We start from the raw sequence: 20,330 nt of genomic DNA, 5'->3' as shown, positions 1-20,330 counted from the left end.
GGATGAGAGAGTAACCCATAGTCCTGAGAGCCGAGAGGTAGACGGAGACCACGAAGGGGGACATGGAGGTTTATCCTCCATCTTCTCTTGTTTTAGAGCGCAGCTCTTAGGCGCCCGTTTCCGGCTTGAGCGGCGTCGCCGTCGGCGTAACCAAGGTCACGTGACCCCCGAGGTCACGTCACTCCTCTCAAAGTCACTTCAAGGTCACCCTAAGATCACGTGACCCCTCCCAAGGTCACCTCAAGGTCACGTGACCCCCCAAGGTGCATGCCACGTGACCCCCAAGGTCACGTGACCCCCAATGTCACCCCAAGGTCACGTGATCCCGCAGGTCACGTGACCCCCCTTCCCCCGAAGTCACGTGACACCCCCCCCCCGAGGTAACGTGACCTCTTTCCCCCGACCCCCCAAGGTAAGGTGACCCCCCGCAGCATATTAAAGAATGAGGGGAGGAGGAGGAGGCCGATGAGGGGTCTACCCTCCCCTCAGTACCCTTCCCTCCTCCTCCTCAAGAACTGCGCTCCAATTCGGCGTTACAGGGAGTTGTAAACGGCTTTCACATTTTAGAGCGCAGCTCTTAGGCGCCCGTTTCCGGCCTGAGCGGCGTCGGCGTCACCGTCGCCGTCGCCGTAACCGCGCGGTGCATTATGGGAAATGTCCCATAATGCACCGCGCGAGCCCCCCCCCGAAGTCACGTGACTCCCCTGAGGTCACGTGACCCCCTCCTCGAGGTCACGTGACCCCCTCCGATGTCGCGTGACCCCCGATGACGTCATCGTCACTAATGACGTAACCGGCATCTACATCGTCATCATCACTGATGACGTCATTAGTAACGTCACTGATGACGTCACCGGCATCCACATCGTCATCATCACTGATGACGTCACCGGCATCCGCATCGTCATCATCACTGATCACGTTATCGACATCCGCATCGTCATCATCACTGATAACGTCATCAGTGACGTCACTGATGTCGTCACCGGCATCGTCATCATTACTGATGACGTCACCGACATTCGCATCGTCACTTGTGAAGTCATCAGTGACGTCACTAATGACGTCATCGGTATCCGCATCGCCATCGTCACTGATGACGTCATTAGTGACGTCAGTGATGACATCATCGGCATGGGGGGTCACGTGACCCCCAAGGTCACGTGACCCCTCTGGTTAGTTGAACCCCCCAGTACCCTTCCCTCCTCCCCCTCAAGAGCTGCGCTCTAATTCGGCGTTACAGGGAGTTGTAAGCGGCTTTCACTTTTTTTTCGCCTTTAGATTATGGGGCGAGGCTCACTGGAAAAGAGGAGGTGGAAGTGCCACACCGTGGAATGGACACCGCCGTTGAGAATCGGCAGCCATCACTTGAGGGCTTCCGATGCTCTTTCTGTAAGCGCTTGTTTGCTTCAAAGAGGACTCTTGCATAGCATGAAAGACACTCCCACTAGCCCGATCCCACAACACAGCTGTTCGTGGGTACGGTGAGCACTGCTACAGGCGCAGCAGGAGAGTTTCCCTGCGGGGAGTGCGGCAAAAGTTTTGGCCGGAAGGGCAATCTCAGACAACACATGAGACACAACCATGAAATTAGCCCCACAAGGTCTCAGCCAGTGGAAGCGGAGGGTGAGGATACAACCGGCGGTGACTGGTTCCGTTGTGGAGATTGTGGCAAAGCCTTTGATACCAAGACGCGACTAGGGCTGCACCGCCGTAACAAGCACCCCGCCGAGTTCAGGTGACAGACGTTTCGAGGTCACGTCCACGGTGGTCTCATGAGGAGTCAAGCCTCTTGGCTGAAATGGAGGCCAGGTTGGCGTGAGGAGGGGCCAAATTTATTAATCAAGCATTATGGGATGCCACACAAGAACGTCCCTATGCTGCGCGATTCGTTCGCACATTTGACTCCCTCAAGAGTCACAGGCGGCAGCAGAGCTACAGGTAAATGGTAAAGGCGTTGTTGGAGGAGGAAGGGCAGGGAATTCAGTAGCCGCTTTCCTGAGGCAGCCCCTCCCAACGTGAAATGAATGTGTTCCATGAAGGTGATGAAGGCCCTGATTCAGATGGTTCCTCCCCATTGATCAGTGTATTAAGCCATCATGGTGTAGTACGCCAAAACAACAGGGACAGACAAAACGAAGGTAGAACTAGACAGGACGCGGCGTAACTTTCAACTGAATTGTTTATTTAGAAGGCAGAATTTAGGAAAAATATAATATAAAAGCAGGCACACGTGGCAGAACAACAGATAAGGTCCAAAAAACACACCCCCCTCAAATGCCAGCGTCATTGGTTCTTCAAATAGTAGAATTCTTTATCAGTCAATGACAAAGAGGGAGCGCTTATGCAAGTATTGTCGTGGTGGGACCTAATCAGGAAAGCTTCATGAATTTCTCTTGCCGTTTTTGTTTTATAATGGCCCATGACACAGGTGTCACCAAAGATGGGGCTGCACTTTTCAGAGTTGGGCCCGCAATCGCAACGGTCACAATGAACCGCTATTAAGCCAATTGTCGGGTGCCACTGAGGAACCTTATTTGACAGGGTAACATGATGCAGAGCCCACTAAGGGCATGGCGGGCGCCGAGGCACACGATCCGAGTTCCACGATTTTGTTGGGACTTGTGAATTTGATAAAGAAGACCGCACCACAGACGGATCAGGGACAGCGCCTGTGGAAAATTGCCCACTTGGCTGTGCGCGGCCCCGATATTGAACGGCCGCTGAACGATTACATAAGGGATGTGTTCTTTGTGCCTCCTAAATGTCCTTCGCAAGGGTAGCACAGTGCTTTCCCTCGAAGGAGGGAAAGCAATCGGCAGCGCAATTGCGTGTATACGCCGAAACGCAGGTATTGTTCCGGAAAAGACAGGGGGCCTGCGCAAGGAAAATCTTAGATGGTGAGCAGGTGGTACAGGAGGTTGACGCCGACGGATTCCTTCGGGAATGGGAGGGGACGATGACTGGTCCGGTCCTGCCCGTGCCAACGGCCCCTTTGCCCCACGATGGAAGTGGGGTTGATCTGTTTTATCTCATTTCGGCGACCGAAATTAAGTCTGAATCGTTGCCGCCAGATTCGGCGCCAGGACCTGATGGAGTTACCGCCAGACAGCTGCGCTCTGTACCCGCATTGCTTCTAAGGGTTCTGCTGAACCTCTTGATGGTCCTCAAGAAAGTGCCCACCGCACTGAAAGGGGCGAGGACCATCTTTAAACCGAAAAAGACAGGTGCCTTCCTGCCATCTGACTTTCGGTCTATAACAGTCGCTCCAGTGCTGTTAAGGCTATTGAACAAGATTTTAGCATAACGCGCTTCTCAGTTGGTGAAACTAGATTTCCGGCAGCGGGTTTGTTTGCCAGTAGACGGCTGCGCGGAGAATTTCCTTCTGCTTTCCGCCACTATTCAGGAGGCGCGCAGGAGCCTGAGACCTCTGCACCTGGCGAGTGTCGATCTCGCAAAGGCGTTCAATAAAGTATCGAAGGCTGCCAAAATTGAAGGTGTCCGCCGTGCTGGCTTGGCAGAGTCGTTTGTTCAGTATATTGCCGACCTCTATGAGGGAGCCAACGCAGTATTGATTTTTCAGGGTCACACTCGCCTAGTGAGACCAACGGCGGGGGTGCGGCAGGGCGATCCCCTGTCGCCCTTTCCTTTTAACTTAGTGATGGATGGCTTTTTAAAGTCGATGGAGGGTGGCATCGGGTTCTCTAGTGGGGACTTTAATATAGATGCAATGGCATTTGCAGACGATTTGATGGTGTTTGCATCTACCCCAATGGGGCTCCAGCACAGACTGGACGAGCGGGACCGCAATTTGGGTCCTCGCGGCCTGACAGATATTCAGACCAAGTCGTTTACTCTCTCCTGAGTGCCTTCTGGTAAGAAGAAGAAAATGAAAGTTTCAGGTCGCGGGAGTTGATCTTCCCAAACAGGAAGTCAGCATGTGTTGGAAGTACCTGGGGATACTTTTTGACCCCGGCGGAAGGAAGAGTACGTCAATAGATCAGGACGTTGTCGAATTGTTGACTAGAGTGGCGAAGGCACCACTAAAACCCCAGCAGCGGATGGTTCTTCTACCACGATTGTACCATAGACTGGTGCTTGGGCCGTGGACGCTAGGTGTCCTTGAAAAGATCGACACGACCATACGGGCCTCGTTGGCTTTCTGGAAAGTAATACACCGAGGAACAAGCAAACGGTATATTATCTCCGTTGCCTTGGAAGCCGGCAACCCACGTCTTGGAACCATATCCAGGGAAAACTGGACAAAATTGCTTGAGAAGCCCACCTCCCTAAACATACCCAAGGGGTTGAGTGCTGTGACCCTCTTGGGAAATGAGATCCGTAAGAGTCTGGAACAGAACGTTGATCGAGTAAGGAACGAGACATTTGCTCAAGCAATACGATACTTGCATGAACATGAACACGAGTTGGTTTCATTTTTGGAAACGATCACCCCACTGTTCCCACGCTTCCTGAGCGAATTCAAGGCAGGTACATTCCTCGGGTTAACCGAATTCTTGGTCGGGTTGTTCCAAAACGCCAAAACTATCCGGAATAACTTTTCACATCGGTTTGCCGCACGGGTTGCCGTGATGCTCCGACTCAGCGAAGAGATTTCTATCCGGGCCCTGCTTGGAGCCCACAATGCGATGCCTGGACGGGATATGTGGTCATGTTCTGCAAGTCACGCTGATGTGCTCAGAGATAAGTCCTGGGGATCCCCTGTGGTAGGGACGACTGTTCCCCACCCTGTAGAACACTTAAACAAGGTCACCGACGGTTCCTCCGCTTGTACGGGGTGCTCCGCAATCGGACACATCGTTGATTACATAACTGTGTGTTATCCACAAGGCTTTCATGATAGTGTCGAGGTTAGAGGACCTCGGCTCTCGCACCGCGGAAAGTACCAGCTTATTCCACCCGTGGGAAAAGGAGTCTGTCGTGCCCTTAGTGGATCGTGCGGCGAGGTTGAGAACAGTGATAAATTGGTTCATAGACCCATCCGACCCAGTAGCAAAAAGCATCCTGAACCTGAGCGCCCTCACCGGGGAGGACTGGACCGAAGAAATTACAAGTTTTGCTCGAACGGGGTCGGCATTGCACCGATTCTTCTGCACACGTCAGAGTAACAGTTGGTTTGTACCCATCAGCCCGACACCCTTAACTCACCTCATTGTCACAACCGATTCGATGCGACAACTCTCAGAGACAAATTTTGATTTCATGTATCAATCCTTTCTGATTTAGGCAGAGACAGTAAGTGTTGAAAGGAACAGACGCCAACAAGTGCCAAGTATAAGGAGTCAGAGTAAAATTGAAATATTACCTCTGACTCCTTGTTATTCAGTCCCACATACTATTGACTCTGCTGTGCTCTATAACAATCGCAGTCACTCTATGAATCGCTCAGAGGTGTTGAATCACATCAGACAACATCCCACTCAGGAGATCCCGTCGAGGAAAGTTCTTCGAACAGCGTTGGAAACCCCTCAAGTCAATGTCAAAGAATTCCTCTCAGAAATAAATGATCACGGACTACCGAGAGAAGATCTCATAATAGGTCTGAAGGGAAAGGAACGTGAGGTGAAAAAAGAAGGACGCTTTTTCTCGCTTATGTCATGGAAGCTTCGTCAGTACTTTGTTACAACCGAACATCTCATCAAGGAGTTGTATGTGCCACTCTTCGCCGGTCTCACAATGGCCGACGACATGACTAAGGCCACAAAAAAAACTACTAGACAGTTCACTCCACCAAAGAAAAGATGACTATAGCTCCGTCTGTGTGGCCAACCACATTGAGCGGGGGGAGGCTAATGATCCGGTGTTCCGGGTCATGGGTCAATTCCTAGGCCTCCCAGAGCTATTTGTCAAAACACACGAGTTTTTCAAGGGATGTCTAATCTACTACGGTCTACGCCCCGACTTGATGGAAATAAATGGAGATTCTCTAAAGAGTCGAGGGGAGTTTCCGGTCTGTTGGGAGGGGCAATTAGGAGGCTTAGAAGGCCTGCGACAAAAGGGATGGAGCATTGTCAACCTGTTGGTCCTTCTCCGCGAGGCCAAAACCAGGAATACCATGGTCAAGACGCTCGCCCAAGGCGACAACCAGGTGATCTGCAACATGCACAAGCTTCCTTCCTCCACCGACCCATTTGACATCAAAGATCGAATCGCGGAAGTGATGAGAAACAGTGAAGCCATTATGAGCGCTGTAGCAATCGGAACAGAAAAGCTTGGACTTGTGATTAACCGAGACGAAACGATGCAAAGTGCAGACTTCTTGTCTTACGGAAAAGTTCCGGTTTATCGTGGCAATGTTTTGCCTCTTGAACGCTGTTTCATTGGCTCACTCGTATCGTAAGCGTCGGCTGCAGGGCCCTATGTGAGCGAAAATCCGAAGACTGTGCGGTCTCTGACAATACACTTTCGGCGCCGTTTTATTGGCCCACTCGTATCGTAATCGTCGGATGCGGGGATACTTTTTGACCCCGGCGGAAGGAAGAGTACGTTAATACATCAGGACGTTGTCGAACTGTTGGCTAGAGTGGCGAAGGCACCACTAAAACCCCAGCAGCGGATGGTGGTAGTTAAGTTTTATCTTCTACCGCGATTGTACCATAGACCGGTTCTTGGGCCGTGGACGCTAGGTGTCCTTGAAAAGATCGACACGACCATACGGGCCTCGGTGAGGCGGTGGTTTGATCTGCCTCATGATACACTACTGGGCTATTTTTTGCCCCTGTGAAAGAGGGAAGGCTCGGAGTCCCTTGTTTGCATACGGCCATACCGAGCATGGCGCTGCGGCGCCTTGAGGGTCTAGATGCATCTTCCCATCCTATGTGCGAGACGGCAATCCACTTTCCACAAATGCTCGACTTGAGGAACCGATTGGAGAGGTCCTGCCATTATAAGAGCCAGTTGTTGCGCCCGAAAAGGGAAGTGCAGAAATTTTGGGCAGTGACCCTCCACAGTATGGAGCAGCAGTAAAACATGCTGCTAAAGTCCCAGCTTCCCAGCAGTGGGTTGGCGAGGAAACTGCCTTGCTGGGTGGAAAATAGTTTATTAATTTAATAAAAATAAGGATCAATGCCCTGCCTAATCTAACAAGAACCAAGCGTGGCAGGAAGGTGTCGACGAAGTGGTTGTCAGTCGGAAGAATCATTAGGCCACATAACCCAAAACTGTTTTAGAGCCCACAATGCCCGCATTAAGCGGCATGTCACCATTGTCCGCTATGCAGCGGGACAACGTACTGCGAGAGAAAAAGTGGGAGGTTACAGTTGAGCCGGAGTACCGTTCTGAAACAAAAAAGTACGTACCTGATATGGTGCCCAGGCGTGGCAGCCAATGTGTAGTGGTGGATGCGATGGTCGCTGGTACGTATTCAAAACCCGATGTAGCGCATGAACGTAAAGTCGCGAAGTATAGCGACCCCGACTTCTTACGACTGGTGCGGGGCCCTACCTCGGACCCGCCAGTCGTTACCTCCATAACAGTAACCTACAGAGGGGTTTGGTCGCCGAAGAGTGCGGCCGCCCTGGTAGATCTTGGGCTAGGGGGTAGCGACTTTAAGATAATGGCCATACGTTGTCTTCAGGGAAGGGGGCTTCGCTGCTTTAGGCAGCATCATCAAATGACCACCGCGTAGTGCGGGTGATGAATGCGGCTGCTGGCCACAAACACCTGTGTTGACCCTTCGGGGAGTAAGAAAAGGTCCCTCTCCCTTGAGAGGGTAAAGTGCTCTTGGAGTCGTTGGTGGTCCGAGGGGCATCCCCAGTTCCTGATCGGAGAGGGGTGTTACCCAGCCCATTGCGTCTGCCAAGCCCTGTCAATGGACGTGTTGTTGAAATATTTGATGTGCGTATTGTTTTTATATTTTGGTTATAATTGCACATTTGGGACGGAAAAACAAATCCCTACAACAATGCCTCCGGAAGCGGTGGCCACTGTGGCGCGCCCTTTCTCGTTGTGAACTGGGACTTTATGCCCTGTGGATGCCCGGCTCCATGGAGTACATAAAAAAATGTCCTGGAGTTTTAAGGCGCAAGCCCACGCGGTTGACGCCGCGTGGGTAGCGAACCTCCACGTGGACGTCGTGCGCCCTGCCAGCTTTGGCTGCAACGGAGAATCTGGCGTGTTATGGGGATTGGGATTGCCATCCCTCTTCCCTGAAGCTGCTCGGCATGAAGAAACAAAAGAATAAAGGAAAAAGTGACAGCCGAGTGGCTGCCGCTCCAAGTACAGACGAGCGCGTCGGTGGCCCTGATGCGTGTGAGGGTGGTGTTAGTGACACCCTATGGCTTCCTGTGGAAGCGACCTGCTCCTGTGGTCGGAGCTTTGGTACAAGGAGGGGACTTATGTTTTACGCAACAAGAGCAAGACATCTGCTGCCTGAACAGGTGCTCCCTGAAGCGGCTAAGAAAGACCAGGGTCCAAGTGTGGGACCCGTATGTCCCTCGCTTAGCGAAGAGACGGGAAGAGTGACAAGAAACCAGAAGGCCTTAAAAAGTGTTGCTGGGGCTTCTGGCTCCAGGAATGAGAGAACCAGCGGAACTGACGTCAGTCCCTTCGCGAACTGGTAGGGACACTAATATGACGACCCCCGATTTGATGGTCAGGGAGGAAGCAGAACTGTTACTTGTTCCCGAACGGGCGTTGGAGATTTTAACCGCTCCTCGGTCCACTATATTAAGCCAGGAGACGATGGAGGTGGAAAAAGGAGATGCACTCCCGCAGAATGATGACCAGGTGGTCCGGTTGCCGTGTTCTACAGGAACCAAGCCTAAGACCCGGACAAAGGGTTCGAGCATAGCAGACCTTCGTGGGGGATTATTATCATGATTGGGGTCTAATGACGCAAGAGTGACTGTGGCCATATTGCGCAAAGAAAGTTAATTTAAAGAGCATAGCAGTTACGTCTAAACTTACTTATCTATCTATATCAGGTGCAAAAAAAGATAACTGAATGTGGGAAACTTAAAACGCGAGCAAATGTTACCAAAGGTCTATCGCCAAGCAAAACATATGGATGAAATGGAAGGTGGTTTCTGAAAAGTTCAGGAAAATATTTTTGACGTTGATGATCAAAAAATCTACAATTCCACAGGATGTGAAGGACAGTTAACATCTTCCCACACGTATCACAGAGCTTTGCATCTTCACCGCAGAGCAAGCGCAGGTGAGTCAATCGGGAATGACCAATTCTCAAGCGGCACAAAAGGACTTCCGAACGGCGGTCCTTATACGAGGAACTCTCCCATACTTCTAAGTTGGGCTTAATAATATGAAGTTTGTTATCAATCTGTGTGTTCCAATCCAGCTGCCATAACTTAGTAACCAACTTGTTTAAGGCTGGCTTGAGGTCTTGGTGAGGCAGGCCAAAAGACATTTCCGCGTAGTTTTTTGCAGAAAGTGCAAGGCAGTCTGCATTCTCGTTACCAGGAATGCCCACATGACTGGGCACCCAACAGAATTTCATAAGTTGTCCTAGATGGAAAGCTTTGTTTATCTGAAAACGAGCCTGTTGCACAAGAGTGTTATTGCTGTCTGCTAAAGATGAAATAGCTCAGAGAACACTTTGGGAATCAACAAACGGAACTGCTTTGTTAATGTTATTTTCTAGAATATATTAAAGAGCCATCAGGATACCACACAATTCAGCAGCACGGATAGTTGCTGCTAGAAAGTTAAGTTGCCTAACTTCACTGAAAGCGAAAGAACAAACTGCACAGCCTACGTAAGTCAATGTTTTCGAGCCATCAGTGTAAAAGTGGAGATAGTCACTATATTTCTGCTCTAGCTCTGCGGCCTCCCGCAAGAGAACAAGAGGAGGATCAACTTTTTTGCTTTCTGCCCCAAGTCAATCAGGGCCCACGTCTTTGGGAGATTGGCCATCTCGCCGTAAGAGGACAGGACGTGGAGCGCTTACTAAACGATTCTTCAGTTCGGCAGCGGTGCCTTGCCAACAAGCATCTAACAAACAAACATTGACTACGCAGATACTGCCAAAGCCTACAACTTGACTCGTCACCGGGGGGAGAAACTGCACACCGTCACTGCGTTAGCAACACCTGCCGAAAACCGCAGCGCCCTCCAGCAACCATCCGGACCAACGAGGCTAAAAGAAGCGACAACAATCCTCGTCCGTCTTCAGTTCGGCAGCGGTGCTTTGCCAACAACCATCTAACAAACAAACTCTGACTACGCAAGCGAACCTTTTTCCACGCTTCTTGTTTTTGCACTGAATCCGAACACAGCCGAAGCTCCTGTCTGTATTTTGCGTGTACTGTGCCGCCTGGTCTAATTTTTATCTTATCCATGGCGAAAGAAAAATACAATTTTGCGAAGGCGATCGATGATCTGCGCCGCGAGATACGAGCTGATCTGTGACCAGTAAAAGATGGTGTCAAATTCAATGGTGACACCTGCGACGAGGTAAAGTCGACTTCCAATGACCTAAAATTGTTACGAAAGTAAATACAACTAACACAATATAACCATGAGCTAGAACGGAAAAACAATGATTTACGCGTCAGACTAGATAATCTAGAAATTAATGGAAGAATGGACAACCTAGAAATAAGGGGAATCCCGCCATAAGCCGACGCAAACAATATTTTAAAAAAAGATAGGTGAAGTATTGGGTGAACCAGTGGACAAAAAAGACATTGATATATGCCACAGGGTGCCTACGTTAAAGCCAACGGAAAAAAATTAATTGTGCGCTTCTTGCAACGATTCAAGAGAAATGCACTGCTCATAAAAGCCAAGAAGACGCGGATGACAACTGAAACACTGGGGTTCAGTGGTTCGGAAAACGCTGTTTTTATAAACAAACACCTAACACGACAAAACAATGTTTTTTTGCGGCGCTAGCGCGAAAAAAAGGAAGTAGGTTGCAAGTATGTCTGGACCAAAGGTGGGAAGGTTCATGCACGCAAAACCGACGGCTCGGAAATCTTGAGGATTGCTACCCAAGCTGACGTAGCAGAAATGGTGTGGGAAGAAAACTCATCAGGTTAGATCTTTTATAGCCATTCCTTCAAAATGCAGGAAAAACAGCCATGTGAATACTTTACGACTGAATAATTTAATGAAACTGGAAGGCAATTTTCATTTACGTTCTCAGCTATTCACATAAACGCAAGAAGTATTATGGCAAAACAGACGCTCTTGATATATTTTTTCTTCGCTTTCTCTACGTTTTGACGTCATTATCTTTACCGAAACATGGTCGAACAAAAATAATCAACCGCCGCATTTTGATAACTACAACCGTGCCAACAAGGAACACTAAAAGAGGTGGGGAATCATTATGTATGTTAAAAACAGCTACTTTTATTCAGTAGTGGATGCTTTCACGATAATAAGCGAAAAAGTTGAATGCCTCACGGTACATCTTGAAGGGGCATTACTTGCTGCCGTATATCGAACCCCCTTTTTCCCAAAGAAACACAAGCCGCTTTATTGAATTTTACGAACGTTTGCTCGGCTTTCTCACTTCAGGATTATTCCCATACTTATCAATGGGTGATATCAATATTAATATTACTCTCAGACACACTACATGCGAGATTTTAATGAAACCACGATGTGCTACGGCTGTAGCAATTTTATAACTCTGCCAACTAGGGTCACCTTAGAAAGTGCCACATCAATCGATATCTGTGTAACCAATTTAAGCAGAAGTGATGCCATGCCGGAGTATTCACGCAAGATATTAGTGACCATTTTCCCATTTTTTGCCTAGCCCCTATTCTCAACAATTGCAAATAAACACAGCAAGAATCATTTCAATATCGCAGAATGAGTGTCAAAGCACTTCAAAAGTTCATGGACTTAGTTGATAATGAAGACTGGAGTGCGGTATAATTTTAAAAATACCTAACCTAGCTTCATTGGGAAAATGAGGCAACTATATGATGACGCATTCCCCTTAAATATTTCAAGAAAACGAAAAAAACAAAACTCGCAAGCCGTGAATTGACAATCACAGTTTGTACCACCGCTTTATCAAAAACGGGATAAAAACATACTAGCCGAATTAAAAAAAAAAAAAACGAAACAAACTAAATCGTGACATCAAAAAAGCAAAATCGGAGTATTATCTTCGAAGATTTTAAGGCGTCTTCGATGACCCGTAAACAATATGGGACACCGTGAACAACCTAACAAACAGGAAAGGCACACAAAATAATCTGTAGGAACTCAGAATAAACAACAATAAGATAAGCGGCGTTGGGCTAGCTGACAAAATGAACCAACATTTTATAAATGTAGGAGTGCCAGATAAGCCCCAAACGACAAATTCATGCAATGATTGAGTAACTGGTCCTTGTATTCCAGGGTCAATTATGCAGTCGCCGACAACTCCGAGTGAAGTACAAAAACAAATAATGGGGGTGCAAAACAACGCAGCTACAGGACTTGACAATATCAAGGTCGTTCCGATAAAAAAGGCACCGTCTACAATAAGCAATATCCTATCCAACATTATAAACAACATGTTTGCGACGGGAATTTTCCCTGATGACTTGAAGGTCGCGATAGTAAACCCTGTATACAAAGGGGGAGGTGAAAATCACCTAAAAAACTATCGTCCCATATCGGTGTTGCCCGTATTCTCAAAAATATTTGAAGGTGTTTTATACAATGGGTTTGTAAACTTTTTCAATAAACATAATGTTATTACCGCAGCTCAGTATGGCTTTCAAAAAGGAAAATCCACCGAACTTCCACTCACAAACATACAGGATACAATCGTAAATAATATCGAAAACACACTACTTACCCTAGGATTATTCTTAGATTTTAGAAAAGCATTCCATACTATTCAACATAACATATATACTGTTTCATAAATGGGAAAATTATGGTATACGTGGTGTCGCTTTGAAACTTGTGTCATCATACCTAGAAAATCGCTTTCAATGTGTTAAAACTAAAAATGTATGCATGTTCGCCGATGGCACAAATGTATCCTTCACTGGTAGCACAAAATTGGCTCTAGAAAAATCAGCAAACGAACATCTAACAAAGCTGTCGTCCTGGCTTCAAAATAACAAATTACAAGTTAATACGGACAAAACCAAATATATAATATTTAGACCTCTAAATACGTCAAGCGATGGCTCGATTTATATTTAATTCGAAGATGATTTGATCGAACAAGTGCAGGATCAAAAATCTTTGGGTGTTTGGTTTAATGAAGAGTTGAAATGGATAACTCATGTGGACAAAACTCAGGTCAGAACTAAGCAGGTCGGATGGTTGCATGCAAAAAAATAGCAACGCATGTTCCCACCTGGCTAAAGAAAATGCTGTATTATACTTTGCTCTATTCTAAAATATGCTACGGAATTTCGGCGTGGGGCACACCAGGTGTTTCCAATTATGACAAAATCATTGCTATACAGAAAAGAGCGCTACGCCTGCTCGAAAACTATAAGGGAAATAAAATCGAATTTAATAGCTCACACAATTTGATCAAACACGCAGTGCTTAAGGCAAGCCAAATATATTACTTTAAATTATTGCAAGCGATATAAAGGAAAGATTCTACGAAACAAATTAACAGAGTTCAGATAATCAATTTATATTTAGACATGACAAAAGAAAAAATCTGAGCATGCGCACAAACTACGGAAAACAAAAAATGAGTCATCAGACACCAAATTTGCTGAATCGGGTTGACAATCATCTCGATTTTTCTGTTCCTTATATAAAATATACACAAGCTACAAAGAGCATTGTTATAACACACAATATCACTTACTCATCATCACCAAAGTTAAACCTGCCGACATATATATTATCTTCATGACTCTGCGGTGTGTATATATTTACCATTATTTCACCATGTCACCACTCCCGTGCGGATCTGGGACGCGTCTTCTACTTGTTCTTGTTTCTCCGGGTGACCACTTTGGTTTTGCGTGAAATATAATATATTTTATTTGTTCACATTTTGTCTTTTTGTGCCGTTCAGACTGTTATTTTTATAGCAACAAAGGGCTGTGACAAGTGTTGATGTTGCTTGTGCTTCCGATTTTATCGTCGTTCTTCCCTGCGGATCTGGAATGAGTCTTCTACTGTGCTTTAGACCATGTTCTTGTTTCATTCTCATGATAATTTTGTTTTCCGCGAAATATATTCATCCTTAACTGTCCATATTTTTATGTTTCTTCTAGCCGTCTAAACTGTAACTTGTTAAAAGCAACTGAGGACTGACAAGTGTTACTGTTGTTTCTGCTTCCAATTTTATCACAATTTTAACTGTTACGCTATTTTTATGTAGCTCGGGGTTTTAGTCATGGAACATGTTGCTGGCGTATTTTTTTTTTTTTAACGTGGCAAATGTACTCTGCGCGCTGCTCTGAACTGTACAGGGTGTGGGAGCCACGTCAGGCAGAAATGCCTTTTGCCCTGCCTCCCTATCCGGCATTGCCGTTGAAAATCCAAATAAAGAATGAATAAATTATATCGGAGATATGCTCTTTCTTGAGCCAAAGACCAAACGGCAGCAGTCGGGAGGTCAAGGAGGTGGCCGGAAGGAAAGCAATAGAAAGAGAAAGAAGCGTTTGTTTGCCCACACTCAGGACCGTTTCAAAAAGCGACAGGCGGAGTGCGCCCGTTCTATTCTGGATGGGGACAGCGAGCGGAGGTGGCTGATGTTCCCACCTTTATGATGGAGTGGGAACGAGTCATGACTGGGCCAGCTCTGCCCGATCCACCGGGAGATTCTTCTCTCATTGCAGGGAATGTAAACCTCTCCTTCCCTCTGAGTGCTGCTGAGATTAAGCAGCACGCATTGTTTCTAACATCAGCACTGGCCCTGATGGGTTTACGGCCCGTTAACTTAGGGCAATGCCCATGCTACTGTTGCGGGTTTTACTGAACGTACTTATGTTTATGAAAAAGCACCTACTACTCTAAAAGGTGCAAAAACGATTTTTATTCCCAAAGTAACTGGAGCGTGCTTACCATCGCAGTTCCGGCCGATTACGATGGCACCAGTCTTGCTGCGATTTTTTAAGAAAATACTTGCACACCGTGCATCGCAGGCTGTGCACTTGGACTTTCGGCAGAGAGGTTTTCAGCCCGTAGATGGTTGTGCCGAGAACGTGATGCTGTTGTCCACGACTATTCAGAAAGCTCGCCGGAGTCTACGCCCCCTTCATATGGTTAGCATGGATTTGAGCAACGCATTTGATAGAGTATCGATGGCAGCCATTTCAGGGGTGTTAAGCGAGCTGGACTGGGGGAGTCCTTTGTGCATTATGTGTAAGATCTTTACGAGCACGCCAACACGGTGTTGCAGTTCTCAGGACATACCGGGGTAGTAAAGCCGTCTGCAGGTGTCAGGCAGGGGGATCCACTGCCCCCCTTCGTTTCAACTTAGTAGAGGATGGCCTGTTCAAGAGTATGCAGCCAGGTTTGCAGTTCTCCAGCGGGGCCTTCAAGATTGATGCGATATGGCCTTCGGCGACGACCTGGGGATTTTCGCATTTACACCAATGACTCTGCAGAAGAGGCAACTGGAGTTAGAGAACTATTTGAGCCCGAGAGGGTTGGAATTGAACCGGGAGAAATCCTTCACGGTTTCGCTAGTTCCCTCGGACAGAGGAAAGTTGTTGAGGTATCTACTTTCAACTTTTTCTGAGGTAGCGGGGCAAGGCCTGCCAAAGCAAGAGGTGATTTCAACCTGGAAATACCTCGGGATTATATTTGATCCTGGAGAACGGCGAAATTCTTCCGTCCAACAGGATGTGGTGGAACAGCTAGACAGGGTTAAGAAAGCACTCTTAAAGCCGCAACAACGGATGGTTGTTTCGAGATGTTATCTCATACCACGCCTGTATCATAGGCTTGTACTGGAACCATGGACACTTGGGGTTTTGGAAAAGATTGACGTCCTGGTGAGGGCTGACGTAAGGCAATGGCTGGCTTTCCTTCATGATGCCCCGAAGAAATTTTTCCACGCCCCAGTTAAAGAAGGAGGCCTGGGTGTTACCTGTCTGAGAACAGCTATTCCGGGGATGGCTGTCAGGAGGTTGAAGAATTTGGATGAGTCGTCTCATCCTATGTGTAGGGCAGCCCTTGAGCTGCCTCATCTTAGGAATATAAAAGACCGCCTCACCCGGTCGTGCTGGTATAGGGTTGAGGACCTACTTTCCAAACGATCTGCAATAAAGTTTTGGACGCAATCGTTGCATGATAGTGGAGACGGCGCTGCACTCAAGGAGTGTGCAAAGGTACCCCCGCAGCTTCCCGTTGAGTGGGCGAAAGGACCACGTTACTGACAGGAAAGCAGTATATCAATATGACCAAGTTCAGAATCAACGCATTCCCGAACTTGTCGCGAACAAAACAACAGCGTAATGTCCCGGTTCGATGTCGCGCTGGATGTTAGTCTGTGGAAACTCTAGCGCACATCACCCAAAACTGTTACCATTCGCAAGGAGCTCGTATTAAGAGACACGACAATATTGTCAAGTACGTAGCTGGCCAGTTGAGTAAGAAGGGCCGGCAGGTTCTTGTTGAGCCTGAGTATAAGTCAGCGCTTGAAAAATTCGTCCCAGATCTTGTGATTAGGCGGGGTACACAGCGTGTGGATCATAAAGTATGGTCTCCTACGAGCGCCACTGTTTTGACTGATTTAGGTTTCGGAGCAGGTGACATTTAGTTAATTATCATCCGGTGGCTACAGGGGGCGTTTGGTGCTTCCACTGCCGTCAAAATATGACTACCGCGAGAGGCGGACAATGATGCGCGTTGTTTGGGGCCACCGACGCGCGAGTTAGCTCATGAGGGCTTATTTGGTCTTTCTCCCAGAGGAGAGGGTAAGGACTTCTGGGTAAATGGATGCATAAGGTCAGCCCGAAGCCTCTTTTACGAAGGGCGGGCTTGTGAACGACCTTCTCGCATCAAATCCCGGTCGTAAAAAAAAAAAAAAAAATAAGAAGCTACAGGTGCTTGACGAATACCTGGTGCTCGACGAGTACCTGGTGCTCAACAGACACCAACGTTGGCTTCACGAGCGGCGAGTTTCGTCTGGACGCTATGGCCTTTGCTGACGGCCTCCTTGACTTAGCTTTCAGCAGGAGTCTGCAGGCAAGGCTTGATGAGTTGGCGAAATTCCTGGAACCACGGGGAGTGCGCGCCAATGTCGCGAAGTCCTTCACCCCGGTCCTGCAATCCTCCTGAAGAGAGAAGAGATCGAAGGTGGAGACCGACCTGGCCTTCTGCATCCGGGACCAGCCGCTGCCAGTGGCGACTACCACCACGATTTGGCGGTACCTGGGGGTGCAGCTTCATCCAGGGGAGGAGGCGCGGAGGGGCGGATCGAGAGTTTCGGGAGCTCCTTGAGAAAGTTTCCCGGGCGCCCCTCAAGCCGCAGCAAGGGCTCTTTATCCTTCGTGGCTTTCTGCTACCTCGGCTTCACCATAGGCTCGACTTGGGCCTCTGGGGGATAGGAACTCTGTCAAAGCTTGACAGGATGACTAGGGCTGCCATACGTAAATGGCTGGCCCTACCCCACGACACTCCGATGGGATATTTCCACAGCCCGGTCCGCGAAGGAGGACTAGGGGTGACTTCACTCCGGACGGCGATTCCGGCCGCGATGACGCTGGCCAGGATCCAGGGTCCTCGGTTCAGCGGTTACCCCGGGTGCGAAGCAGCCCTCCGATGCCGGATGCTGCTGGACCAAGTTCACCGCGCTCAGCAAGCGGCGAGTTTCAACGGCATACCCCTGACAACAAAGGCCGAGGTCCATAAGTACTGGGCCGGAAGACTTCATGGCAGCTATGATGGCGCTGCCCTGCGGGACGCCCGACATGTTCCAGCCACGCAGTCCTGGATCTCGGATGACACCCGACTTCTACCAGGGCGGCATTATGTTAATGTCATCAGGCTGCGGATCAATGTACTACCAACCCTCTCGAGGGCCACGAGAGGGAGGCCGGATGACGTGTCCTGCAGGGCCGGCTGTAGGGCAAGGGAGTCTCTCAGCTATGTGCTTCAAGCCTGCCACAGGGGGCACCGGGGTCCCTTCAAGCGACATAAATATAGCCCGGTACGTCACCATCCGCCTCAATCAACTCAAGTGGAACGTCCTCTGGGAGCCACACTACAACGTCCAGGGGAAGGTGATGAAGCCTGGCTTGGTGGTGACGAGGGGAGCCATGGCCGTCATCATCGATGTCCAGGTCGTCGGCACCGACATGGAGTTGGCGTTCTTACATGAGCAGAAGGCTGACAGGTACACAGTCCCGGACCTGCTACAACAAGTCCAGGGAAACCGACAGGAGCCACCGTTGGTCACCACAGTAACCATGAACTTTAGGGACATTTGGTCCAAGGACAGTGCGAGGGACCTCCTGTTATTGGGGCTGACCAAGTCGGACCTCAAACTAATGACAGTGAGGTGCCTCCAGGGGGGGCCTCCGATGCTTCTGGGGACACTGCAGAATGACGACTGCGATTAATACCCGCGGTTGATGAAGGCCGTGGTCTAAACCGTGGACTTGGGAGTGCTGCCGGCATCCATCTTGCCGGGAGCGAAGGTCATGGTACTTCTGACCTTACACAGAGTGTCAGTGAAATAAGAAAAAAAAAAGAAGCGCCAGGCAGTTTGTGCCTGCGCGATCCTTGATGGAAAACAGCGGGCAGTGGTGGCTGATGTGCAAGGGTTTCTGTGCGCAAGGGAACAGATAATGACTGGACCGTCTCTTCCCAATCTAACGGCTGTTCTGACGCCTGTAAGCCGGTCGGTGGATCTCTTCTTTCCGGTTACGACGGCAGATGTAAAACAAAATCTTCTGCCTGTAAAGTCTGCACCCGGACCGGATGGATTTATGGCAAGGCAACTCAGGGCCATGCCAATTATACTGTTGAAGTTCTTCTGAACCTGTTGATGTACTTGAGGAAAGCCCCAACAACTCTAAAAGGGGCAAGGACAGTGTTCATCCCCAAAAAGACGGGGGCTACACTTCCATCTGACTTTCGTCCAATTACAGTAGCCCCCGTTCTCTTGAGACTATTTAATAAGATCCTGGCGCAACGTCCGTCCGAGGTGGTTGCTCTGAATTTCCGGCAAAGAGCTTTCGAGGCAGTTGATGGCTGCGCAGGAAATGTGCTCCTGTTATCAGCAACAATTCAGGAGGCACGCAGGAGTCAGCGTCCGCTATATACGGCGAGCGTCAACCTAAGTAAGGCGTTTGACAAAGTGTCCACTGCGGCAATTTTGGAAGGAGCTCGATGTGCCGGGCTGGGCGACTCGTTCGTTCAGTACATTAAAGGGATACTACAACAAAATTTCGACGCTCATTTTTTGGTCTATATGTGTTCAAAAGAGCAGTATCACATGGAATATACCAATATCTTGTTAAAAAAGCCTCGAAAAGGAATTTTAAAACGAATTAAACGATTAGCAAAGAGCACCTGGTGGATGTCGCTAACGCCTCGTTTGTAATGCTCGTCTAGGAACCTTGACAGCTAGTGACGGAGGTTGTCTCGTCTCCGGCCACGACGAGAGAAGGAGGGAAGGAGGAACTCCCCTCTTCCCGAGAATCCCTTTTGTGAGTCGCAGAAGTCGCTATTGTCCCCCTAAAAGATTATAGAAGATTAACCCGTCACTCAAAATTCGTACAAAAGCAGCCGCTTCGGTGGCTGGAACGACTAGGCCATCCTCTCGACGTCAGCCTCGCCGTAGCTTTGCTCGTCTTGAGACGACCTACGTCACGATTGCGTTGAGTGTCACGTGCTCTAAGCTGGGCCTTCTCCGAGCGCTTGCCAGAGTGGGCCGTTTATAACGAAAAATACAGCCACCAGGATCAAAATACAAACGTGCGATTGTTGTTTACGGATATTGTGGATCATATTCAACCTATTTTTGAACACGACGGGAATATTTCAAATTTCGTTGAAGTATCCCTTTAAGGATCTTTATGAGAATGCGAATACAATTTTGTCCTTTGAAGACCAGTCAAGGGTTGTTAAGCCCACGGCAGGAGTGAGACAGGGCGACACCCTGTCTCTTTTTTTTAAATTTATTTATGGGCGGTTTCTTTATGTCCATGCAGCCTGGACTGGTGTTTTCGAGTGGCAACTTCAAGGTGGATGCCATGGCCTTTGCCGGTGATTTGGTGATTTTTACATCAACTTCTATGGGGTTACAAGAAAGGCTTTCCGAGCTCGAAGGTGATTTTAGCCCGAGAGGCCTGGAAGTGAATGAAGCCAAGTCGTCCACAGTGGCGCTGTTGCCCTCTGGGAGGGACAAAAAGATGAAGGTGGATACTACCTGCACCTACCATGTGGCTGGCAGGAAT

At 48.6% G+C, this 20,330-nt stretch overlaps 1 protein-coding gene across 1 annotated transcript; it reads left to right on the top strand.

The window, feature by feature from the left end:
* Positions 1-17,810: 17,810 nt before the first annotated feature.
* Positions 17,811-18,488, top strand: LOC120848191. The gene has a single exon (XM_040220179.1). It carries the CDS (start codon positions 17,811-17,813, stop codon positions 18,486-18,488), a length of 678 nt encoding a protein of 225 aa, XP_040076113.1.
* Positions 18,489-20,330: the final 1,842 nt, after the last annotated feature.

Source organism: Ixodes scapularis, unplaced genomic scaffold (genome assembly GCF_016920785.2).
Source record: "Ixodes scapularis isolate PalLabHiFi unplaced genomic scaffold, ASM1692078v2 PGA_scaffold2__306_contigs__length_199485367, whole genome shotgun sequence".
Lineage (NCBI taxonomy): Eukaryota > Metazoa > Arthropoda > Arachnida > Ixodida > Ixodidae > Ixodes > Ixodes scapularis.
Note: the sequence above shows the minus strand (reverse complement) of the source record. Positions and strands in the feature narration are given on the sequence as shown.

Excerpts from the sequence above, each read along its gene's own strand:
- LOC120848191 (XM_040220179.1), top strand. The coding sequence starts at position 17,811 with ATGGCGCTGCCCTGCGGGACGCCCGACATGTTCCAGCCACGCAGTCCT.